Source organism: Dasypus novemcinctus, chromosome 3, assembly GCF_030445035.2.
Source record: "Dasypus novemcinctus isolate mDasNov1 chromosome 3, mDasNov1.1.hap2, whole genome shotgun sequence".
NCBI classification, from domain to species: domain Eukaryota; kingdom Metazoa; phylum Chordata; class Mammalia; order Cingulata; family Dasypodidae; genus Dasypus; species Dasypus novemcinctus.
This window is the reverse complement of record NC_080675.1, coordinates 49,070,856-49,097,349: the sequence shown is the minus strand read 5'-3', so window position 1 is coordinate 49,097,349 and position 26,494 is coordinate 49,070,856. Positions and strand designations below refer to the sequence as shown.

Genomic DNA, 26,494 nt, shown 5'->3' with positions numbered 1-26,494 from the left:
GGGCAGGGCAGGTGACCAGTGATTTGGGGCCTCATTTTTCTCATCTCTAAAGTCATTGAACTGAAGACCTCTGAGATTCTTCACAGCCCTGCATTCCAACAGATCTCCAGGTTTTGTTTATGGGTTATGAATTTCTCTCTCAAGATCAGAACAGAGAGGAGTTTCTTTTCTTGGCTCAGGAGTGGGTGAAGTTGTGTTAATTGCCATGGACATGTTCTGTCCTGTGACCTCCTTGAGTGACCTCTTCCTGCTGTAGTCTGTTAGAGCCCTGGCTACTTCCCAGGCCCATGTCCTATTGCTGCCCTCCTGGCCAGAGTCTGAAAGAGGGCTGAGGAATAGCCATGGCTGGATCTGAAGGGTATTGCTTAGTGTCCAGTTCAGGCAAATTGTAGACTGACCTGCTAAATAATTTGTGGGTTCTTTGGAGTGGAAGTACAATCACTATGAGTTTCTTGGTAATCCATGAAAATGTCACTACTAACTACCCCCGTTTGCTTTTAAATTATTATTATCTTTTTTTTTTTAAAGATGCATAGATCACAGAAAATGTTACATTAGAAAATATAAGAGGTTCCCATATACCCTACTCCCTATACCCCCCACTCCTCCCACCTCAACAACTTCTTTCATTAGTGTGGTATAGTCATTGCATTTGATGAGTACATTTTGGAGCATTGCTACACAGCATGGATTATAGTTTATGTTGTAGTTTATACTCTCTCCCAGTCCATTCAGTGGGTTATGGCAGGATATGTAATGTCCTGCATCTGTCCCTGCAATATCATTGAGGACAATAGGGATACTATAGGGTTGGGCTTTGCAGGCTTGAGGGGGGGCAAGGTTTGGAATGATGGGTCAGATGGTCCAAGAAATCAGGGGGAGGTTGTGGGGGGAGCAAGTGAACCCATTTGCTTTTTATGCAAGGTACCTGCCTGGAAGAGCAGGAACTTGTGCTGATGTTGTGTTTTTTTATTTCAGGAAAGTACTGACAAGACCATCAAGTCTCTTTCCTTGCAGATAGGTAGGCAGGATGCTAATATAGCAGGGAGGATTTATAATTCATGGGACAGCTGTTCCTGAGAGTGGAAAGTAGGATTTCAGCCCAGGCCAGGACCTCTAAAATACAGTGGGGATAAGGCCATGTGGCAATATCTACAGGGATGAGCAGTGTCATTTGTCATTTGGACCAAGCATTTTTGATATTATGATTTTAATAGTGGGAAAACCAAAATTACCTGTTTTTTGACAATAGAACATTAAAAAGATACAGGAAACTTTTAAGTTCACCAAAAGAGAGGATTGGTTAAAAACATAATAAAACTAAGAAACACTGGTCAGTGCCAGCCCACCCTGGGGAAGCGGAATTCAAGCTGGTAATTTTTTTTTTTTTTTTTTTTAATTTATGGTCAGAGATCTAGAGAAGAAACGATTAAGCCAGTTAGATTTTTAACATGATCCACTTATATCTTATCTCTTTTTTATTGGAATAAGTAAATAATATCCTCATAGTCCCAGGCTATTGCACAGTTAGTTTGTTGCAAACATTTCTTAGAAGTTGTCCCAAATAGGCTTTTTTAAAAAAAAAAAAAAACTAGGTCAAAAGCTCCAGGTATGTTAAACCGCTGATCTGTTGTCTAGCGGTAGCTTATCTTATAAATATGCCAAGGTGGAGTTTGGCAAAAGTTACCTTGCCTTTAGGTAGCATCCTCACTCAAATAGGGCAGTGTGCACTGGGGTGAGACTGGAGAGCAATGGAAGAGGCCAAAGTTATTTCCGGGTTGGGGTGGTAAATGTGGGACTCTCACAATATTGGTGGGAATATAAATTGGTCAGCCTCTCTAAAGAGCAAGTTGGCTATGTATCAAATTTTCAAAATTAGCATACTTTGACCCAAAGGATTCCATTTCTAGGAAGTTATCCTGAGAAAATAGATGACGATGACAACAACGCACCTTTGGTGAATGACTACATGTGCCAGGCACTGACTTAAGTGCTCTCCCCCTGACAATAGCAGGTGGCAGGTGCTATAACACACCTCCATCTAGAAGAAGAAAGCATGGAGAGGGTAGGTGACTTGCCTGAGGTCACAGGTTAGGTTCCAGAGCTTTTGTTTATACTCAGTTAATCATCCTGTTTTGGAAGATTTGCATACATGTGTATTCATTGCAAAAAAAATGGTCCTCAAGATTTATCCATGTTATCCTATGTATTATTACTGTATCCCTTCTTACAAATGAGTAATATTCCATTGTATTTATATATATATATATATATATATATACACACACACACCACATTTTGTTTATCCATTCATCTGTTGATGTGCATTTGGGTTGGTTCCAACTTTTGGCAATAGTGTATAATGCTGCTCTGAATATCGGTGTGCATATATCAGTTTGTGTCCTTGATTTCAGTTCTTCTGGGTATATACCCAGAGGTGGAATTGCTGAATCATATGGCAAATCTATAGCTAGTTTTTTGAGGAACTGCCAAACTGTCCTCCAGAATGGCTGGATCATTCTACATTCCCTCCAGCAGTGGATGAGGGTTCCCATTCCTCCACATCCTCTCCAACACTCATAGTCCTGTTTTTTTAATAGCCACCAGTCTAATGGGTGTAAGGTGGTATCTCACTGTGGTTTTGATTTGCATTTCCCTAATAGCTAGTGATGTTGAGCATCTTTTCATGTGCTTTTTAGCCATCTGTATTTCTTCTTTGGAGAAGCGTCTGTTTATATATCCTGCCATAACCCACTGAATGGACTGGGGGAAAGTGTAAACTACAATGTAAACTATAATCCATGCAGTGTAGCAGTGCTCCAAAATGTATTAATCAAATGCAATGAATGTGCCACACTGATGAAAGAGGTTATTGATGTGGGAGGAGTGGGGTTGGGGAGTGGGGTATATGGGAATCTTTTAAATTTTTTAATGTTACATTTTGTGTGATCTATGTATCTTAAAAAAAAAAGAATAAAAAGGAAAAAAAAAATAGTGAAAATGAGAAACTGACATTTCCCATAGCAGTAGAATCAGTAAATTAATTATGATATATCCGTAAGTTGGAATATTAGCCATTTAAACTCATGTTCTTGAAGGATATTTAAGGCAGTGAAAATATACAACAAAATGTTAAATAAAAAAATGTGTTATGAAAGCATTATTTTGATTGTTTAGTTAAAATTAATCAAGCATAAAGACAGCTGCATATGTGGGTATAATAATTTTTATTAACAATTGGGGGGGCGGTGAGATATGGGTTACACTGAATTTTTATTTCTTTCATATAATTTTAAAATATTGTATTAAAAAACATAGTTTTATAAATTTGTGTCCTGGAATGGAATGGTACTTGATCTTCTAAACAAAACGTGAAAAACAGTCTTTTCAAGAAATGGCCACCAGATGGCGCTCCTGGAATCATTCCCCCCTGCTGTGGAAAGTCACCTCAAGAAACCTGAGGGGCCAGACAAAGGCATTTGTGTTTTTTATATGCTTCCATTTGAGCACAAACCTCAGTGACTTTGACATATTTTGAAATGACTTTCTTCCAAATAGCAGTAAGCACAGATCAGAAACTGGTGTTGAGGCAGTTTTGGGTTGTGCTACCTGATCACCCATCAAGCTCGTGTCCTCTTTCCCCAGGAGATGTACTGAGGGTTGAGACTGCACCCTCAAGTACAGGTCTTCCCCATCCATAAAGAAATGCTTCATGGTTGCTGAGATTTCTGACTCAGTATGTTCCTATTTTTCTCTGCAGAAGCTCGTTTCCAGGTCGACCCTAAGACGACAGGGAAAAGAAAACACCAAAGAAGGAAATGGGATTGGAGTTAATTCTTCCAACCGACTTGGTATCGACAACTTTGACTTCATCCGAGTGTTGGGGAAGGGGAGTTTTGGGAAGGTGAGTGTTGACATTAATTGTCAGTACTAAAGTAAGCATTTATGTGTTTGCTGTGTGTATACACACTCACATTTCCCATGTCATACTGTTTCTTCCTCACATGTGCCCACACTCTGATTTCCCTTTTTTTGCTTTGCTATGCTATAGGTGATGCTTGCACGAATAAAAGACACTGGAGACCTCTATGCTGTGAAGGTGCTAAAGAAGGACGTGATCCTCCAGGATGACGATGTGGAATGCACAATGACTGAGAAAAGGATCCTGTCCTTGGCCCGCAGTCACCCCTTCCTCACCCAGTTATTCTGTTGCTTTCAGACCCCTGTAAGTATGAGTCACACTCCTTAAATGAGGCAATAAGATGTTGAATATGTCATAAAGCAGAGTATCAGAAATTTTTTGAGGTGGTTTCCCAGGGCAGGGACATAAAAAGGTACTGATGACTTCAGATGATCTCTGGGAAAAAACTGAAACTAGTGAACTAACCCCTTCCTTTCTTGCTGCCTTGGGGAAGGATCACCTTGAAGGTCTTGTGTCCTAAGACTGAAAAGGTCTTGATACTTAAGTCTTCGCTAGCAGAGTGAGAGGTTATAGAAGCCTAAGAGTAGATTAAATGCCATGGGCTAATTATCTTGGTGAATTTAGCCTTGACTCTGCTCCTTACTGCTGGACTGGTTCTGACCTGGACATAAGACTTAGGACCACGGGAGGCTCAGAGAGGGCACCTTGGTTTGTAATAGCCCAAGGCATTACCTCTTCCCTCAAACAGACGTTCTTCGCTTGATTCCATGAACTGATCCTAGGATTTGGGTCTGTCTACTCTATGATGGTGTGCAGTTAGGAATGCTTTTGGCTGTAACTAATAGAATATCCAACAAACAGTAGTTTAAATGATAAGTGGAAAAGACAGTTTTAGTTCATTAGTACCAATTTTTGTCTCATATTGAGAAGCCTGGTGATAACAATGCAGGGGTTGGATTAGTTGCTCAGTGACATGGCATCTCTTCCCCTTGGAGTCGCAAGGTATTTGCTGCAGTGCTAGATATGACACTTTCATTGACATCATCCAAAGTAAGAAGCACATGGGCAGAGGCATGGGCCATGTTCCTTTTATCAGGGAGAGAAAACCTTAGACTTGGGTCACCTGCTTACCTTTAGCTGCAAGGGAAGCTGGAAGAGTAAATACCTGTCCAAGATACACTGGTTTACCATGATTGACTTACACACACCAACCTTGATTCATCCCTTGAGGTAGGCCACACTGCTATGCTTTTAGAACTAAGCTTAAAATGGGTCTCTGTTATCAGTGATGAGGAATTATGACTCCCAAGAAGGCACCAAGAGGGTCAGATGTGTAAGAGTATGTCTTGGAGATTGTTTCATGTGGTACACAACTAGGTGCCTCATTTTTTAATGGCTGCATAGTATTCTATTTTAAGTATTCCATTCCATTTTTTTTTAGTGGCTGTATGGCATACCACAATTTATTTAACTTCTTCCTGTTGCTATATAGTTAGATTGTACTTTGTCTTTTATTTAAATCAGTGTTGCAGTGCGTCTTCTAGTCTTTTGTTTGTCCACCTGTGTTAGTATTTCTATATGCTACATTATTAGAAGCAGCACTGCTATGTCAGAGGGGTAGCAGTTTGATACTGTTTGTGAATTCCAGAAATAGATATTGTATTATATTTGTGAACTGGTCAGTTCCTCTGGACATATTAGATTGGATTCAGTTCAGAGGTTTCACTTTTACTTGATTAAATCATTATTTAATCAAGGCTTTGATTAAATAATAAGGCTTTGATTGGGCCACATCAGTAAAATGTTGAGTACCCACCCCATTGGTGGGTGGGAACTCCCAGAGAAAACAACATGGCAGAAGAGAAAATTGGAGTTTTTTCATCCTGGAGCCCCAGGAAGTAAATACGCAGAGAAGCAGATACGAGAAGAAGGAGGGAAGGCTCCATTAGACACAGCAGAGGCCCTGGGAAGAGACACAAGCCATTTGCCTGATAGTTTACAGCTGGCATTGTGGAGAGAGCAGAGCAGCTGAGCCCAGAGAGAAATGAGCCCGGGAGAGAGATGAGACTTATTTCAGCCTAGAGCTGAGATTAGAAGAAGCTGGTACCACGGAATCTTAAGAGGAGAGGAAGGCTGAACCCTTGCAATCATTAGCAGTCATCTTGCTCCAACATGTGGCAACAGACTTTGGTGAGGGAAGTAACGTATGCTTTATGGCCTGGTAACTGTAAGCTTCTACCCTCACAGAAATACCCTTTATAAAAGCCAACAGATTCCTGATATTTTGCACCTGAACCCCACCGGCTGACTAATACAAAGGGTTTGTGCATTTAAGATTTTGACTGAGTCCAATTGCCCCCTTCTCCCACAGCCATTAAAGATAGCTAACATTTTGCCTTTAGCACTAAGTGCTTTATGTGTATTATCTCGTTTACTCCTTCCAGTAACCCTCTGAAGTAAGTCCTCTTATCACCTCAATTTTACAGATGATACAGAAGTTTAGCGGAGTGGGTTTTGACCTGGGCAGTCTGACTGCAGAGCCCAGGCTCTAAACCCCTCACTCAGCTGCATTTCTAAATTTCTACTCCAAAACCATGCATGAGAAAGCTGATTTCCCCCTTCCCCACCTCTCTGCCCTCCCTGTCTAGGGATGCTATCATTTTGATCATCTGAGAGCTAATAAGAAATGGTAACTTTGAAGATAGCATTTCTCTGACTGAGCGAGGCTGAGCATTTTTCATATGTTCAAGAGCATTTGTGTTGAGATCTGTTTTAGAAAGAACACGTGCACAGCCAAGGGAATGGGTTGCAGCAGGCCAAGCCTGGAAACTGGGAGACAGGGATATTTGGAAGGGGTGCACAGCATGGGCTCCCCCGTGCCACCCAAGCCTATTAGGAGGACCTGAGGAGCCAGCTTATGGCTTCTTGGGGTCGTGGTCCCACCTGCACTGCTTTCTCCTCGCCCCCATTGTCTAGGCTCCTGAACACTATACCATCTTCACCGAAAGTCATTCCTAACAGCCCCAGAGCCCATGCTGTCCCTGTCCTTACCTCTGATTCTCTACTTCACACCCGGGTCCTCCATTCCCTTGGAGCCTCAGTTTTCCCTGTCCCCCACTGCTACCTGGAGTGTCTTCGAAGTGCAATTTCCTCTGGTCCTTGGTTTGCCAACACAAACCTTTCCCCCACCTTCATCCAGTTTTCCTCTTGGAGAGAGTAGAGTTGCAGCACATGGCTTGAGTAAGAAAGAACCAATGGTCAATGGTACCGGTTGCCCACCTGGGACTCAAGCTCTAGCCTGCTAATCATACCAGGAATCAAGAAGCAGACTGGAGGTTCAAGTGCGGATTGCCTTCCTGGGGCCTGAGCCAGAGTGAAAGACTTCCTATGGCATAAGTTTAAATAATCTTCAGTGGCTGATAACCTTTGAGTCAGGTAGCTGACTGATATTTAGTGAGCCTTCTCTGGTCCTGGCAGTGACCGGTTTTCCAAGGAACTGCTGATGAGGAAAATAAAGTAGTATCTCCAACTCCAGGAGAATTTTACCTACAAAAGGAAATCCCCGTAATTCTATATACACAGTCAGAGTTCTGGCCAACAGTAAGAGAACAAGAAATTAACTTTGGTAGAGAATGAGAAATTAACCTGAAACAGATTGGGAGATCAATTAATATAGCATATACAATACAGAATTTTCCAGAAAAATATATATCAAAATATTAGTGGCAGCACTGGGGAGTCCCAGTGTTCAGCATCCAAAGCCTTTATTAACATTGGCCGAGTCTGGTTTCTTCTAATGTCAGTTTTCACCTTTGGCCACAAGGTGGGAGTCGTTACTGCAAAGTCATTTTTATCTGTCCACAAGAGAGAAAAACCTTATTAGGGTTTGAAGTTTGTATAGTACACTAGATGTCTCCAAAGCAAAGGGTAAGGTGAAATTCTGTCTTAAATCTAGATGATAAACGAAGTGGTGGGAACCAACTTAAAAGAAACAGATAGATAATTGTTTAAAAGAGAGAGATAATTTTCATTTTGCTGAAAGTTATGCCTTCTCTCAGGTTTGCAAGGTATCAGATTCCACAACATGCATGACATTTGGTCTCACTGTACATTTATTTGTCAGAAATCCTCAGTGATTATTCCCACTTGCTGTTGTAAAACAAGCTATGAAGAACAGAATGTTAGTTACTATGAGAAATTATAGCAGATAGACTATTACTTATTAGCTGCTTGGTTTTGCTGGCCAGGGCCTCGGAAGGAGAAGCTAATCAGTGTGTAATGGTGAACTGTGACAGTCTCCCCTCCAGTGGCCTGAGAAGTGGTGAGACTCTACTCTCTATAAAGTACCTTTCATTATGAAGGCCCTGATAGAAACAGACCCTCCTCACTTCCCCAGCCCAGTGGGACCAGTATCTCTGAAGCCCAGAGAAACTGAGTAACTTGCTAAGGTTCATTTGGATTGAAAGTCACAGAGGAAAAGTTTCAGGTTTAGGTCGGCCTAGCTGTGGAGCCTGCTCTGTGCTGACCTGTCAGTCTACCTATCGTCTTCTAGGACTTTAGGTCATTTATTCAGTATCCACACTGGTTCTGCCCATCATTGACCTTGGAAACTGAAGACGTGAGTTATATTCAGCTTTCTTTTCCTCTGTCCCAGTAGCTTGAGTCTATCATAAAATCCCTTTGAGCCCTAAAACAGATTATCTGTATTGTTATGAGGGTCAAACAAGAGAATGAGGAAATGTTTTGTAAATCCCTTCCTTTCCCACACCAAGAAAAATGCCCAGGGGCTTCCCAGTAAGCAGCACAGACCTCACGTGGAAGAGATGGTAAACACTCAAAAAGTAGGAATTTGGGACTTTTTTTTTTTTTGTCTTTGTTTTTTATTCATTTCTGGGAGTTCTTTACGTTCTTGGTTTAAAAAAAAAGTTATCAAGTTTGCTACATAGGATTATGAGTCCATAATTTATTTTTTAAGATTTATTTATTTCCCTCCCTTTCCCTCCTCCTGCCCTGCTGTTTTTCCCATCTGTGTTGTCTTCTCTTCTCATTTGCTCTCCTCTAGGATTCACCAGGATTTGATCCTGGAGACCCCTGATGTGAAGAGAGATTCCCTAACAATTGTGCCACCTCAGTTCCTGGCTTCTGCTGTGCTTCACCTTGACTCTCCCGTTGTCTATCACTTGTGCCACCTTGGTTCCTGGTTTCTGCTGTGCTTCACCTTGATTCTCCCCTTGTCTCTCTTTTATTGCATCATCATCTTGCTTCATGACTCACTTGCACAGGACACTTGTTTGCCATGCAGGCACACTTTCTCTTCTTCTTTTTCACCAGGAGGCCCCAGGGATTGAACCCAGGTCCTCCCATATGGTAGGCGGAAATTCTACACTTGAACCACATCTGCTTCCCGATGAGTCCATAAATTATTATGATTTTTAAAATCATAATACTCATTGCTTACAAATATACAATTATACTAGCATCCTCAGGCATTGCTGGTAGCACTATAAATCCTACTAGTTTGTGAATAATTTGATAATCTGTAACAGGACTCCTAAAATGTTTATGATCTTGGACCTGTTAATTTTATTTCTGATCATCTGTCCTAAGAAAACAATATAAAGAATAAAATAATTTTGCACATGTAGATGCTTATTTCTGAGGTTATTTTTCAGTGTTTAGCAAAAATACTGAAAACTACTTCAGTATTTAGCAATAGGGATATATCTAAATAATATACCATGTGATGAGGCTTTTCAGCTGGTAGAAAGAAAATTGGTAATATACAGCCTATAAAGAGATAATTCAGTATCAAGCACCTTAATTTATTATGTCAGACACTGTTTTAAGCAACTAACATGTATTATTACATGCAATTCTTAGAATAGCCCTGTAAGTTAAATACAGTTATCATCTCCATTTTGCCCAGTGGTAAATCCACTGAAGCACTGAGGAGTTCAGTAAGATGGTGCAATTAGGAGGTTAGAGCCCAGGAAATAATACAGAATTTATGATGATTAGTGGTATGTATCCAGATCAGATTCTGTCAGCACGTTGGCAAACTTGGGCCCTCCCCCAAATAAGATGGGAAGGACGCTATGCCACCAATCTGTCAGGGCTGTATTAAAGTGAAATTATGGGTGGATGTTTTTTTTTCTTTTTCTATTTACCAAATGTCAGTAATGTGCTTGTATTACTTTAACAATGTGGGAGTGGGATTGGGGAAGCAAGCTGTTATTAAGCCAGGACTTCTTGCCCCAAGGAAGGCCCCTGGTGTCTCAGGATGTGGGGGTACTGCCTCTCCCACTCTTCTCAGGCCAAATTCACTTCACACTCTTTTTATCTAAATCAGTGACTGCCTTGTCTGCAGCTGAGGCCCCTGGCATTCATGACCTTGAATGTGTACGCTGAATCCAGGATCTACAGACTGCCTGCTTCCAGTTCTCCCTCCTGGCTCTCATCCTGGAGCCCGTTACTCCCAGGAATGCCAGAGGGAGGGAGGGACAGACACAGGGCAGTGTCCAGGGCAGAGAGGAAAAGTGAAAAATGGTCAGATACTTTAGACTTTGCTCAGTGATCCAATTTATTGGAGCAAAGGTTTCCATTCGGAAACCTTCAGACACACTGTAGGTAATGTAAAGAGCCGCCTCTCAGGAGCCCTTCCACCAGGCTCTTCGTGGGACCCAGGCTCACTTCAGCCATGGCAGTGCCTCCTTCTCGTGTGAATGCTTAATACATTTGTCAGTACTTAGGGTTGCACTTGCGATCTGCTGCATTCAGGTGGCCACAGGAGGCTCACATTCCCCTTTTACAGGACAGATACCCCAGGGCCCTCACCTCCCACCCATTTCCCTGCCTCTCAGTTCTTTCCCCTGGGGTACCACCAGCACTTCTGCTTGACTGATGACCTCATGGGGCTTGCAAGGGTTATACCCAAACCCGCATCCTGGAGGTCCTGGTGGAGGGAGGGCATTGCTTCCATAAGAAACCACATTGTTGGTCAACAAAGCAAAAATCCTGTTTTAGAAGGTTAGAATGTCTAGAAATCTAGTGAACTGAATGCTGTCAGTTTACACAACTGGTGCAGAATGATTTCAGTACACTTAAAATGTGCTTATAAAATATGAAAATCACCTGGAAACATTCAGTACAAGGGAGCGTTCTATTGTCTGTATTATTTTCCCCATTGTTGTTATGTTAAATATGAGCAAGAGTGTGTGTGAGAGAGAGGCTGCCAGGTAGTCCATGTGGCCTTGGAAGTAATCCTTCAGAAAGTGCATCAGGCATATGCCTGCCCTGAAACCTTCAGTAGAAGCACTGTGCATTCTAATTCTGGCTTAACTGAGAGTCTCCTTGCTTTTAGGAAGGTCCACTGCCTTATATCTTGAATGGATAAGCACCACAGCCCAAATCTGTATTCTTCCCTCCCAGACCTGTTTGTGGAAATAGCTCGTGATGGTGATCCCAGACTTGCTTAGGAGGCACGGTGGAGTGGGAGGCTGCAGACTGCAGATCTTCCCGGGCCTGCCGAGTCCTGACTGCCGCCGGCCTCCTCTGGTCTCTTGCCTTTCCCTGTGTGGTTAGTCAACATCTGGGGAGGCTAGTTTGCCTGTTGAGCTGCTGCCGGCAGCCGGATTGAAGAAGGAAGAGGCACACGTGGCCCCTGGAGCAGCAGTGTCGCCGCCTTACGCTCTGAATGGCTGTGACATCCTGGGCTAGAGAAAGAGGCCCCAAGACAGCAGGTTGGGTGAGGAGAGGGGCAGGTGCAGCCAAAAAAGCTGGAAGACGTCTCCCTCCGTGGAGATTAGGGTTCTCGGGCCCCAGGGAGGCTGGTGGATTCTTGGAGCCCAGACGTGCCGCCCAGCTTTGCTGAAGGATTGGTGCAGAATAAGGTAACAGCAGCAGCTACTGTTCACTGAGACTCTAGCATTTGTTCTAGGTGCTTGTAGTCATCTCCAGTGCCAAACTGTATATACTTGGCAGTCAATAATATCTGTTGAATGGGCTCTCTCATTAATACCCCAAACATCCCAGGCATGTGTAGATACAATTATCCTCATTTTAAGGGCCTGGATACCGAAGTCCAGAGAGCGTAAATAATTTGCCCCAAATTGTGTAGCTAAGCGGAGTCAGAGCACAGATTTTTAACTAGCTTGTTGAGCTTTATAATCTATGCTTTTGTTATTACCACAAAAAAAATTTCTTTTCTCTATATGTACAGATGAGCATCAATTCATTAGACAGGAATAAAGCCAGTTTTTCACAGTACTTAGTTTTGTGGCCTTTTATAAAATGTTTAAGTATCTTTTGTCTTGTTTGTACCTAGGTTTCATCCTTTCCCAGAGAGGTGATTGCTACAAAATATGATACGGTCTACTTATGGGTCATTTGTTATGGTTTGCCTTTGGCTGAGATTAAAATAAAAAACGAGCCAGAACATGGTGTTTCCCAGCTCTGCCTGTTCTCAACTTATTAATAGCAGTCCTTCTTTCTTTTAGGTTATTAACTGTGGGCTTATAAAAGACCATGTATCATCATCTTTTTCTCCTTTATTTTTTCAAGTGTTGTTCTTTTGGAGCTGGCGGAGGAGTAATTTCTGAGCAGATCTGGCTCTCTCAAGCAAACAAATATTTGACCTTCTGCCCCCTTAACTGAAGATCCTCTGGGGTCAAAATGCATATAAGTCATTTCCTCATTCTGGATTCTTCAGGGGATTATATGGGAACCTTACTTGTGTCTTCTCAGGCTGCCACTCTGTCTGACCTTTTGTTGCTAAATAGAGCCATGACAATGAATGGGAAATAAGAGACCCTGAAGTTCCAGCCATCGTTTGGGCCTCTTTTTGGGCAAGACAGTCAAGATATTTGGTGTGACAAAAGGGTTTGATTAACATGTTTTTCAGTTTGAGGTTATTGCTAGCCCTCATGATCATTGATAACAGAGGCTGAGTAGCCTCGCAACCTCGGTGTTTGGTAAGTCAGTTTGTAGAGCTATGTGTCATTTCCTTTGACGTAACTGAAACTCATCCTAGGTCAGACTTTGCATCTGTGTTACAAGCTAACTGGTGAAGACTTCTATGGTGGTTATGGCTTTCTCTGGCCCTGACTGGCAACCCTTTCAAACCTGCCAAAATATACACTCTCTGGCCTAAACAGGGACCTTTATTGAAATACTGGGCTTGAAGTGCCAAGACTGGCTCCAGAGGTGAGAATGATGATGATCTTCTTATGCCAAATAATGCAGTAAAAAATTCAGTCAAACGAGGATTATACTGATTGTGTGTTAGGCGAAAGAAACATGAGGCAGTCTTTTAATCCTCAGTCTAGTTGGGAAGAGAAAATTAATATACATGAAATAGCAGTGGCAGTAGGTAGTATATAATAAATACAGCCATTATACTAAAAAGGAAAGGTAGTTAGAATATTATTTAGCTGTGAAAAGGAATGAAGACCTGATACAAGAGCCAACATGAATGAACCTTGAAGACATCAGGTTGAGTGAAATACGCCAGACACAGAAGGCCAAATATTACTCTCTTCCTGTAAGTTGTCTGAGGTGATCTCTGAAAATGGTTCGCTGTTCCCTTGACCCAGAAAACCCCACAAAATCATGCAAATCAAGAGGTTCAAATCTTTGCATTCACTTTAAGAATACCTGAGAGGGAAGTGGATGTGGCTCAAGCGATTGGGCTCCCATCTACCATGTAGAAGGTCTGGGGTTCGATTCCCAGGGCCTCCTGGTGAAAAGCAAGCTGGCCCACATGACAAGCTGGCCTCTGCAGAGTGCTGGTCCATGTGGAGTGCTGGTCTGCCCAGAGTAGTGGTCCATGCGGAGAGCTGGTGCAGCAAGATGACTCAACAAAAAGAGAGACAAAGGAGAGACAATAAGAGACACAGCAGACCAGGGAGCTGAGGTGGAACAGGAACTGAGTGCCTCTCTTCACTCTGGGAAGGTCCCAGGATCAGTTCCCGGTGTCACCTAAAGAGAAGACAAGCAGACGCAGAAGAACACACAGGAGAGCAGACAGTGGGTGCAAAACAATGAGGGGGGGAATAAATAAATCTTAAAAAAAGAAAACCCGAGAAACAGCCCAGGCCATCAAGGGTGTGCATATTCAAAAAACCACCCAGGATCTAAAAGACGTCTCTGCCCAGAAGCAACGTTTTCCATTCTGTTATTACAACCGTGGCGTTGGTAGGTATGCCCAGGCCAAACAGTGGGGCTGAACACAGGGTCGGTGGCACAAAAAGAATGCTGAATTTTTGTTGCACATGCTTGAAAATGCAGAGAGTGATGCTGAACTTAAGGGTTTAGATGTTGATTCCCTGTTCATTGAGCACATCCAGGTGAACAAAGCCCCAAAGGTATACCAGCGTACTTACAGAGCTCGTGGTCGGATTAACCCAGATATGAGCTTCCCCTGCCACATTGAGGTGATCCTTACTGAAAAAGAACAAACTGTTCCTAAACCAGAAGAGGAGGTTGCACAGAACGAAAAGATATCCCGGAAGAAACTGAAGAAACAAAAATTAATGGCTTGGGAATAACTTCAGCATACAACAAAATGCAAATAAAAGTTTTTAAAAAAAGGCCAAATGTATGATTGAAACAATTCGAATAAGCAAACTCATAGCGTCAGAATCTGGAATGTAGGTTACCAGAGGATGGGGTGGGAATAAGGAATGGGAAGTTAAGGCTTAAGATGTACAGTTCCTATATGGAATGATGGAAATGTTTTGGTAATGGATGGTGATGATGGTAGCACAACAACATTGTGAATGTAATTGACAGCACTGAAAGATACATCTGATTAGGATTAAAAGGGAAATGTTAGATTGTACATATGACAACAAATTTTTTTTTTAATTCATGGAAGTATACTACACAAACAGTGAACCCTAAATTAAACCATGGGCTACAGTTAATAGTACAGTTATAAAAAAATGTACTACCAGCAAATGTTTCACACCAAAGCAAGAGTTAATAATAGGGTGGTTGAGAGTCCTATATTTTTTGCAAGATTGCTCAGTAAACCTACAACTTCCCTAATAAAGGAAGGGGAAAGAAAAAAAGGGAAGGTGTTGAAAATGAACTCTGGATTCTGGGGGTAAACTTTACTTACATGCCAGCCTTTCCTCTGAAGTGCAGTCAGAGTGCCTATAACACCAACAAACCCACTAATATCTTAAAGCAGTGCCTCTGAGGCAATCTGCAGCTATTTCCCAAGAAAGTTGGGCTCTGCTGTGACCCACTGGGACGTTTGGGACAGGGGAGCACCTGTGAGTAGTTAGAGTGGCTCTACTCCACCCTGGAAGACAGAATTGTGGAGTATAAACCCAGCTGCTCTTTGTGGAAACCTTTGACTGTAATACATTTCCAGTTTTGAAATACTTGAATTTTCCATGATTACATCATTACTGGTAAGAGCTTAGCTGTGCCCATATATTGTAGATCCTCTCATGAGCAAAATCAGTCCTATCTGTTAGTATAAAATAAGTAATTCTAACAATGATGGTCAGCAGACTTGGAACTGTAGAGAATTGCCCACTGGTACCTTGGAATTGCACATTCAGCACGTACCTGCAAGGTATCAGGCTCTGCCCTAAGCCATTCTTGCTGGGGAAGTTTGTGGACCTGCAGCTTAAGAACTGACTGTTCCTAATGGAGAACTGGCTGGTGATCTTCCATGGTGGGCTGATCACCATGGCAGTTCTGGGATTTCCATTTAGGACAGACTCAGAGCAGCCAGCTGCTTAAAAGGGAATCTAGGAGACTTGTGTTGAACCTATATTTGCATGTGAAGTGCACTGTTACTTTTCAGTAGGGTGTAGGTGAATTTGGGTCATGATGGAGGTTGTTGTAGGGGAAGGGGGTGGGGTTCAAGCCGTTGGCACTGCTTCTGGTTGGCGGTGGGTTTTGTGTCACTGCTGAGCATGTGGAGCCCAGAGCAGGAGGCTTACAGGAAAGAGCAACCGCCTCAGCTCACTTCCCTTGCTCCCTGTTGCTGTTGTCACAGTCTTTCTCAACCTGCTTGTAGGCTGTTCTGTGCACTGACAGTACCACATGAGGCTGTGGGGATAACCCATCCCCCCTATTAACTCAGGGGCCATCAGAACTGACCCTCATGTTCTGCAAGGCTCCTCCTCTCGCCTTTTGTCATAAGCTAATCAATCCCTTGGCTCAGTCTCACCAGCTGACCTTCCCTCAGTTGCTGAAGGGCTTGCCCTGTCTTCCCTTTGGGGCCACCCAGGGCGTTCCTGTTTCCTTTCTGTGGGAGCTTTCAACTTTAGTATATTTGTACAGCAAAAGAACCTGCCGTATTTTGAGCTCACTCCTACCCACTTCCTTAGGATGGTCTGTAATGATCTGTCTCTTAGGTGTTGCCAAGGGAATCTTGGAACTCATCCCAGAGTCTCTTAATTCCATTATCATGCTCTGTGGTATTTTTGACATTAAATGTACTGCATAATTCCCAACCAAAACAAAAGAAGAAAGTCCTCCCAGCAAAACTTTTTTTCCCCTTTCTGTGCAGCAGAGCATGGAAAGCGTCTCTGTCTGCTTCCTTGTTCTTCTTCCTTGCCTCCAGCTTTCTCAGTCACCAGGGAGCAGTGAGCCGTGGTCCCCTTGATGTTCTCTGAGGGAATATGAAGTGGCAACTAGCTCATGTCCCCTTCAAGCCCAGGTGGTGAAAGGTGATTCAAGATGAGTTGGACATGACCAATAAAAGTAGGAGCAAATATGGCAGAGTTGACCTAGAGAGTGTTAAAGTTTCTTTTCTGGAAGACTATAGAATTTAGCACCTGCTATTAACTTGCATTGTTCCTTCTTACTGGGCTTTCAAGACAGAGCTTAACAGGAAATTCCCTTCAGCATTGCTCAGAACTTTACCCCTCCCAACAGGTCAAATGATTATAGTAATCTAGTGGTTGGTGAATTTTCATCCTTTCTGCTAAAATAATTTTCTTATTTGTATTAGGTGATGTCATTTGCCCACTACTAACATTTGGGACCGGAGAATTCGTTGTTGTAGGGTCTGTCCTGTTCAATACAGGATGTTTTCGCCACATTCCTCACCTCACCCCATTAGAGGCCAGAAGCACCTCTGCAGTTTGACAACCAAAAATGCCTCTAGACATTGCCAGATGTTCCCTGGAGGGTAGAAATCACCCCTGCTTGAATACCACTGCCTTATATGACTGTCAGGTGGTCTGTCCTAGATATGAAAAGTCACATGAACTAGAATGTCACTTTTCTTTTTACAGAAGTCAAAGCAAAGTGCATCAAATCTTCTTTAGAAGAATATAAACATTATCTTTTTTTTTCTAACTTTGTAGAAAGGCATATTTCGTGATCTTGGATTTGTGACAGCTGTCAGTGGATGCTCTGTGGCACTTACAGGAACTAGGTCCCTGAGCTGGGGGAAGAAAGTAGAAGCATGCAGGTTCTATTTAACTTGAACAAGGGTTAGCACACTGCTAGCAATTCTGAACAGCGTGGCCTATTACACAGTAAGAGAGAATTATCAGTCCCTGGGGTATATAGGGAACAAAAGATTAACACAATGAATACATATTTAAAATGGACTGTTTTGAAAAGCAAGCAATAGAAATAGCGTGACTTCTTTAGTTTTGGTGTTTAATGATTTTACTTTACCACCAAGGCCTTGATTCAGTGGCATTTTATGGGTAAGATCAATGAATATCATCCTCTCCACCCTGAAATTAGAAGGGTGCCTCTTTGTGAGTCAGATTCCCATCCTGTGTGTGGTACATTTGGCTGAATTTTATAAACCGAGATAATCAAAGTTTTAAGAGATATTTCTCAACAGCACAGAAAAAAATGTGCTGGTAGTAATGCAAGTATGCTTTTGGGGGAAGACAAACTTGGTGTTTTTTTTTTTCTTTTGTTTTCCATACATGGAAAGGTCATTTCAACTTAAAATGCAGATACCTTAGGTACTATCTTCAAAACTGAGTGGTCTCTCAATACTGAAAATAGACCCTAGACACTAGAAACATTGGCTGTTTTTATACTGAATGGGTAATATTGTCTCTCTTTTGCATTTTTAATTCAATGCCGTAAATGTTTGCTGAGCCTACAATATGTATCAGGGACCAGTGACAGAAGGGAAAACAAGATTTGGGCCGCCTACTAGTTTCTTATAGTCATATCAAAACCCAAATTCCTGTAACATTGTATAATTAGAGAGATGAAGGTCATAACTCCATCCGTGGGGAAGTTGGGAAGGGGCATTGGAGCTGGGAGGAGACAAAAGCAGCAGGGTCTGTTTAATTTGAGCAAGGGTTTTTATGATAAAGAGGAACCTTCCAGTCACAGGAAGAGGGAAAGGGTATGCCAAGCAGAGGTGAGAGCAGTGCAAAGGCACAGAGGCTGGAAATTGCATGGTGGGCTCAAGAACCCCACATAACCTGATGCAACGGGATTGTACAGTAGGAGAGGAGATGTGGGCAGTGATGAAGAAGTGAAGTCATCAAGAATCTAACGTCCTTTGCTACCAAGCTTGAACTCAATCATGAAGGTGGAAGGTGCCAGCAAAAGATGTTAATTGAGGAGCAACATGAGATTTGCATTTTAGTGGAGGTAAGCAGACCTGATAAGGGCACTGTAGCAGTGGTCTGCTGGAGCTGCCTGCCCCAAAGCAGGATTTGTGGGAGTGGAGTCAAGGAAATACTAAGGAGTTGGAATTGAAAGGATTTTCAGGGTAAGAGAGTGGGTGAGTCAAGGAGAAACCCACAGGATTCTGTCTAGTTGAGGACCCAGGGAGGAAGATGAAATCTGTTTTTGGGAAATCCAGTGTTAAGAAACGTGTTGCTCAGAACTTTGGTTCAGATGGGAGATTAGGTACAGGAGTTATCAGTGTCCTCTTGATATAGTAGAAACTGTAATCTGCAATCTTTAGTAGGTGTTTAAGAAAGGAGAAGAGAGGAGAACTGAAGAGGGATTTCTAAGGAAGGGTGGAGAAAAGTCAGGAAGCAGGCCAATCAGAAGGAAGGGGTTTCATAAGAGGAAGAATCAAGTTGGGGGTGGGGGGAGGGAAAGATTCACTTCATCGGGGTCCCAAAGCTGTCCATGGATCTGGCAGGAGGTTGTTGGCATCACCATCCTAGTCTCTGCTTTCATCCTAGGGGTTCATAGGGCCCCATCTGAACTCCATTTAACCAACTGAAGCTTCTCTACAAAGTTAACCCAATGTCCTCTCCCCTGGGTAGATGTTTTAATCTACTTCTGATTAACTTGTCCCTCATCTTATTAGAACTATGCCACTTTTACTTTAGTCTCCCTACCTTTATGGTAAAGTCTTTATCTTTCTTCTGCAATGGACAGTGGTGCATTTGGCACATATTGCAAAAATGGTCTGGGAATAGATTGTGGGTCAATATTTACTTGAACAGGTTTCATTTCCCAGCTAGATGGTCAGAAAAGAATATCATGGGTGCACAAGAAGAACCAACTCAAAATAACCTATGGAATGTGCATTCCAAGTGGAAGCTTGAGCAGCACATCAACCCTGTCTTGAGCAGAGGGACGAGCACCCTCCTGGCCAGCAGAATCTCAGGCATCATCATCTCAAGGCAGTTATGGAAGAGTCTTGCCAGATTCTCCACTTCTCTAAATGGGCAAAATGTTTACTCAGACAACTACAATCCAGAATACCCTCCTATGAGGCAGAAATGTCTAATTCATCCATAGATTGGAGGGAGACATGAAATCTTGGCTTCTTTAAGAGCTTGCAGAGTTTACGAATCTGTTATAAAAAAGTGATCTAAATAAGTGAAATGGCAGTTTTGTTTTTTATTCTATAGCCCCATACAAACTTAGCACATAAATATCTTCAGTAGACCTGGTCCTGTTTGGTGCTTACACCAAAATCTTTATAAATCATTATGTGAAATAATTTAAAGGAATCCTATTGTGCAAACTTTTGTTAAATGAGTAAATTTTTTTACAAAAGTGAATAATCATGGAAGCGACTGTGGCTCAGTCAGTTGGACTCCCGTCTACCATATGGAAGGCCCTGGGTTCATGTTCTGGGGCCTCCTTGTGAAGGCAGGCTCACCTGCATGCCATGGAGAGCTGCTAGCTCACAAGCACCGTGGAGTGCCACCTAGCCTGCAAGCACCGCAGAGAGCCAACTCAGCAAGGTGACGCACAAAAAGGGAGACAAGTAAAAAAAACACAGAAGAGCACGCAGCGAGTGGACACAGAGAGTAAACAACAAGCAAGGCGCAAGGAGAAGGGGAATAAATAAAAATAAATACAGACATACAGAAGAACGCACAGCAAATGGACACAGAGAGCAGACAGCAAGCAAGCTATAAGGGGGTGGGGAATAAAAAAAAAGTGAATAATCACAAGATATCTTCTTCGTGAATCTAACTTTTAAAGTATTTCAAATGGTTACGTATATGCTCATGAGATGGTGTACAGGTCCCCTTCTCAACTTCAGGATATGCTCAAAATATTACTGACATCAAAATGGTTAGTCAGGATTAAAACAGCACACATCCAATTAGCAGTAATTTGCCCTCAGAGATACCTGCTTTTACAGGCCAATAAAATGATCTTTATCAAGGTATAGCAACTAGCATATTAATACCATGTCCTCTTATTCCATTAGCATAACTAGAAATTAGGAAACTTGTTAGTTGGCAGCTAATTATGGGAATTCATAGAAATGGCATTGGAAATAGGATACAGCTGTTAAAAATCATGGTTTTGATGACTATTTGATGACAATATTGATTACATGAGGAAATATTATCTAATATAAGACATAAGATTTTTTTGTTTTTATTTTTTCTTTCTTTAAACATACTATAGAGTATTCAGTTCTATAATTAGGACATGAATTAAAAATCAAATCTAGTTAAAATTACCTTGCAAGTTACTAATTTGTCATAAAATCCTCACTTCTTGAATCTTTGGGAGCTAAAAGCCATAAAAAGTTTTGTTTCTCTTTGCATTTAGACTTCTGACTCGGTATCAGGAGATTTGATCTTCTTTTTTTCATTCTTTCCTCAGTTTTCCAGATTTCCCACTGTGAACATGTAATTCCTTTTATAAACAGAGAAGAATCAAAACTTTATAAATAAAGGGAAATGAAGGGGCCTCAGCAGACCTGGTTTGCTTCCTTAGCTCTTCCACAAACTGTTTTAACTGTGGGCAAGGTACTTCACTTCTTTGTGCTTACCTACATAAAATGAGTGGGTGAAACTAACCTTCACAGTTTATTCCAGGTTTTCTAATGTTTTAAATTTGATCAGGAAAAACATGGTCTCCTACTACCTTATTCCCCCAGCATTTATTAACCCCTGCTATTGCTCAGACACTTACTAGCCTTGATACTACTAGAGATGCATCATTTAACCTGTGGGCTCTGCCTACGAAGGTTGTAGGTCCTCCCTGGAAAACAAGGCCATGTGTGCAAATACATGGCAGGCCAGCACAGTGTTCCTGGGTAAGAAGTGAACGGATCAGAGGCATCAGTGAAGGCTCCAACTTAGCTCTATCCATGATCTTATGTTTACTGCCTAATTATGCTTTAAAGGATTTCCTGGCTCGGACGTCTCACAGTGGGGGCAATGGAGCTGTAAGTTAGATTTCCCCTATTTCCGCAGTCAGCTCCATATGCCGGTAAGCCATACCTTCTTCCATTCTGAGAGACTGTACCCTGTGTCCAGTTTACTTGGAAAACATTGGGTCTTTGAAAAGGGTCATGTGTCCCTCCAAGTTTGAAATGCAAGTCCCTAAAGGTTTTTTATATTAGAGACATGCTTCATCTATGAAAAGAGTAGTCTCTGAACTCAGACAGAATGTATTTTGCCTGTGGGTTTGACAGAGGAGCTGCTGGATGATTGAATTAGCGTCTGACCTCTTCTGGGTCTGCACAAAATGATAGGTTAAAAAAAAAAATTAGGGCCATGAGGCACCCCCTCATTGTTTCTTCCCTGAAGCCTTTGTAATCATTCTTAATGTGGTTAAATTCAAGTTGTTTCCAGTTCAGACGTGGTGCAATCAGATTTCCTCACAAGGGTGCTTTTTCACTGTGACCTCTGACGTCAGTAACTGTTTCCTGTTGATTTGAACTCTTTATTCACTCTGTAGATGACATTATTGTAGAACAATTAAAAATCAGGGTCTCTTATGAAAAATATAACCCAGTGCTGTTACCAGTTTTCCACAGCAAGTCAGTAGCATTCTGTATATTTGATGCAGGGTTGGTGTTTTACTCACTTTGGAAATTTGTCTGGTAGCGAGTAACAATTTACCCAAGGTTGTGCAAAAAAAAGAGAGAACTAAAAATAAGAATTTGGAGATACAAGGCATGACTCATAGAACCCAAGGGCAGAAATTGGCCTAGACTCTCAGGAGAATCTGAAACAAGACAGGCATGAGGAACCCAGATAGTTGCCTTCTTAGTCCCACCCATGTTCCTTAATCTCTCGCTTCTGCCTCTCTCTGTTTTTGTTTCATTCCTCTCCCTTTCTTCCTCCCTCCATCCATCCTTCCCTTCATCCATCCTTCCTCCATCCATCCCTCCATCCCTCCTTCCCTCCCTCCCTCCCTCTATCCATCCATATGGACTTTCACCACTGCATTATACAAAAACATGTTCATGTATCCACACCTCACAGGCAGCCTCAGCTCCCTAATTCATATTTCCTTAGTTCCTGCAAACAGCCCAGACTAAATTAAAAGCTCTCCATCTCAATCCCAACTTCCTGGGAGAGAGAGCCTGAGGGACCTGGCTTGGTCCAACTAGCTGTTTACAGCATTTACCCCCATGGCTATGCTACAGGGTTTCAGAGAGAAGGATCACCACAAGCTGCATAGATAGGCCCAAAGGAGTCTGCCACATTCACGTCAGAGACCTGGTGTCTGGTCCATGCTCACTCTACAGAAATCCTCCTTAGGTGAGGGCATCCAGTCTCAGGCACATCTATAAGCTCGTGACTCCCAAATGTACACCTCCAGTCTGACTGTCTCAGAGCTCTGGATATGCAGCTTCAACTGCCCACTGGGTATCTTTACTTAGATGCTTGCACATACTGCAAAGTCAGCCCTTCCTTAATTCAGCACTTCATCCTTTTCCCATTAAAATTTACGTTCTCCATCACAGTGTGACTAGCCTTCCAGTGGCCTAGGCCAGGAACCTTGGAATCTGCCATGACCCCTTGCTTTCCTCACATTACATCAGACATTCTCCCTCTAAATATCTCTCAAATCGACCCACTTTCATCTTCCTTATAACTACCTGGACCACGGTCATCTCTGACCTTTGTTACTGCCTTAGCTTCCTAGCTGGTCTCTCTACATCTGATCTTATGTCCTTCTAATGTATTCTTCATGCGGCAACCAGAGTGATCTTTCTATAATGCAAATGCTTTGCTTAACACCAATCATTCCTTCATTTGAAACTATTATCAAGCTTCTACTATGTGCCTTTCCCTGGCCCTTAAGAGGATGGTTGATGTGGATGTCAAGGCCTCTGCTGACTCTCTATAGAGTTTCTGCTTCAAGCACATGGAGCTTCTTTCAGTTTTCCAGATGCATCCTTCCCCCTTTGCTTCTTGATCTCTTCATACTCATGTTCCTCCATCCTTACCCTTCCACTTCTCCTTCCCTCACTTATCTAACTCATGTTTCATACATCTTCTAAGTATCAGTTCTTCTGTATCTGTTTGTATTCCCCAAATCTATCCTGCTCCAGCCCAGATGAAATTAGGCTCTTCTGTAGCATGCATGTACACACCCACATTCTCCAATTGTAGCATTTGCACACTATTGTAATTTAACTGGCTGCCTGTCCCCACTAGTCTGGGTCTCTATGATGGCTGGTACCAGGTCTCTCTTGTCCACAGTCCTATCTTTGGCATTTAGGACAGTGCCTGGCATATGGTGAGTATTTAATAAACACTTGTTGGTTCTAGCTTTGCTGGAGCAATTGGTACCTTCAGCTAGAAACAAGAGCAAAACTGAATGAATACACAAGGCAACGATTTTCATGTATTGAGCCATAGGCAGCATAAGGTTGCAATCCCAGAGAGAAGGGAAACTCACAAAGGAAGTCCAAAATTGCCTCAGACCTCTGCCTGGGACCATTTTCCAACCACGATCCAAGCTGGAGTTCAAGCAAAGAAGGCAGGGATCTGAGTGTGGAGGAGCTAAAAGAGCTACGTATCAGGTGGAAAGGAGGAGGCTAATATGCCTGAGGGCTGAGCTGCGCTCCCACAGGCCAAGACTGTGAGATTTCTCGCTGAGTAGCAGTGTGGGATTGAGAATGGAGCAGAGGTCAGTCTCTGAGTGAAAACCAGAGGTCGAATAGCCTCAAGATGTTAGAAGTTTAGACCAAACAATAGAGAGAGCTTCTTAACACTTCACTGGCATCTCAGGTATCCAACTAAGACATTAGAAAGCCTCTGCTTTAGGAATAAGGACAACACCCTTGAGTAAGGCCTGCTTCATACCCTAACATTGCCTAAACCAAGCACAGGCAAGGTCCACAACAAAGAGTTCTGCCAAGTTAGAGAGTCTTACAAAAAACTTTGGACTTTCCATGAAACCCCCTAACAAAGCATAAAACCAAGCCTACACAGGTTCACAAGTTCATAAGCTAGTAATTAAGTTGCATACTAGAAAAGAAATCAAGACACTCTGGAGAGAGATATCAGAATCCAGGGCTTGCAAAGAAACAGAGAAAGGTGAGCCACAGTCAAAGATGCCCCAGATTTTCCATATAGTTGACAGACTTGAAAGTAGATATTGTAAATATGTTCAATCAACTAAGGGAAAATATATTCTAAAAATGAAAGGAAAATAGCTCCATAAATTAACAGATGAGGAATATCAGCAGAGAAAATGGAAACCGTAAAAAGAATGAAAATATGGAATGAAAATGTATAATAACCAAGATGAAAATCACACTGGAGAAAATTAAAAGCAGATTAGATAATGAAGAAGAGACAATAACTTTGAAGACCTATCCATTGAAATTATGGCATCTGAAGATTACAGAGAAAAGAATGAAGAAGAAGGAACAGAACCTCAAAGATTGTGGAATAATGTCCAACTACTGAAAATATGTATAGTGAGAGTCTCAGAAGGAGAAAAGAGGGAGAATAAGGTAGAAAAAAATTTTTGAATAGTGGTTATTTTCCCAAACCTGATGAGAAAACAATGGTTTCCATAGCCAGTAAACCTAATGAACCCCAAACAGGATAAATACAAATAAAACAACACTTAGACTTGTCATGGTCAAAGCACTAAAAACCAAAGATAATGAGAAAATCTTGAATGCAGTTATAGAAAAATAATATATACAATATAGAGAAATATAATGATAAGCATGAATGTTGACTTCTCATTAAAACCAGAGAAAAGACAGTGGAATGATATCTTTAAACGGCTGAAAAGAAAAAACCCCAAAAACTGCCATATTATAATTCTATATTCAGCAAAAAAAAGTCCTTCAAAAATGAGTGTTAAATAAAGGCCTTTTCAGATCAATGAAAGCTAAGAATTTGTAACCAGCATGCCAACCCCACAGAATATCTTGAAGGATGTCTTTGAGGCTGAAGGAGAATGATACTTGAACTCAGAACTTTAGGAAGGGAAAGAGAGTACCAGAAATGGTAAGAAAGTGAGTAAATAGAAAATACTATGTTTACTTTCCTCCTCATAATTTCTCTGACAACTGATTAAGAGAAGGACTAACATAAAGTGAGATTTATAACATTTGTACATAATATGATGACAATAGCACTAAGTAGAGGGACAGTTATTACAGGTTTAAAGCTATACAGGTTTAAGGTTATTGCATTTGTGAAGAGGGAAATGTGAAGTAGGCAGTATAAAGATACGGGTGTAAAGTGTGAAGTTGTACAATGTTGCCTTTAGAGCCAACAATAGATTTTAAGTTTTCATGTTATTAGAACAACCACTATAGGAAATAAAAATAGGTGTAACTGGACAATCAGCAAGATGGTGGCAGAGTAAGGAGCTCCTAGAGTCAGCTGGTGCAACAGGGCAGTTAGTAATCACCCAGAGCTACGTAAAGCACCTGTCTGGGGGCTCCAGGAGATGAGAAGAGCATTTTGAAACATTCTTGAAGGAATGGAAGGAGGAGACTGCCCATCTGCAGAGAACGTTCTTCAGAGGCCAGTGCCCATCCTCCCTCCACTGGTGGCACAAGGCACCTCAGGAGCTATTTCACAGCTGGAATTGGAAGCTCCACTTCCTAAAAACCGGGGGGTAAGAGATAGTTGAGCATCCAGCTGCATCCAGTTTGGATTGCAGCTCTAGCCTAAACCCAGCCCCACCTCTGGCAGGGAAGAAGCTGGGGGGACCTGTACCAGCCTCTCTGGGAAAATACAGGCCTTGCTGCAGAAGCTGGTGATCATTCCTAAATTGGTGGCATAAGCCTTCCCAGGAGCTATTCTGTGGCTGGAATAGGAAGCTCCATTTCCCAAACACAGGGGAGGAGGAGACAGTTGGCCACCAAATTCAGCTAATAGTAAATTCTGCTGGCTGGAGTATAACCCTAAGAGCGACTAA

The 26,494-nt window shown here is 42.1% G+C and overlaps 1 protein-coding gene across 2 annotated transcripts in view; it reads left to right on the top strand.

Annotated features, from left to right (window-relative positions):
* The window catches only part of PRKCH (protein kinase C eta), a 254,059-nt gene that overhangs the window by 134,334 nt on the left and 93,231 nt on the right, over positions 1-26,494 (top strand). For both annotated transcript variants that reach the window (XM_012525622.3, XM_058293322.2), the window contains 2 exons: positions 3,761-3,904; positions 4,052-4,225. In XM_012525622.3, the coding sequence (XP_012381076.2) occupies positions 3,761-3,904; positions 4,052-4,225 (318 nt within the window). The remainder of the gene's footprint in view (positions 1-3,760; positions 3,905-4,051; positions 4,226-26,494) is intronic.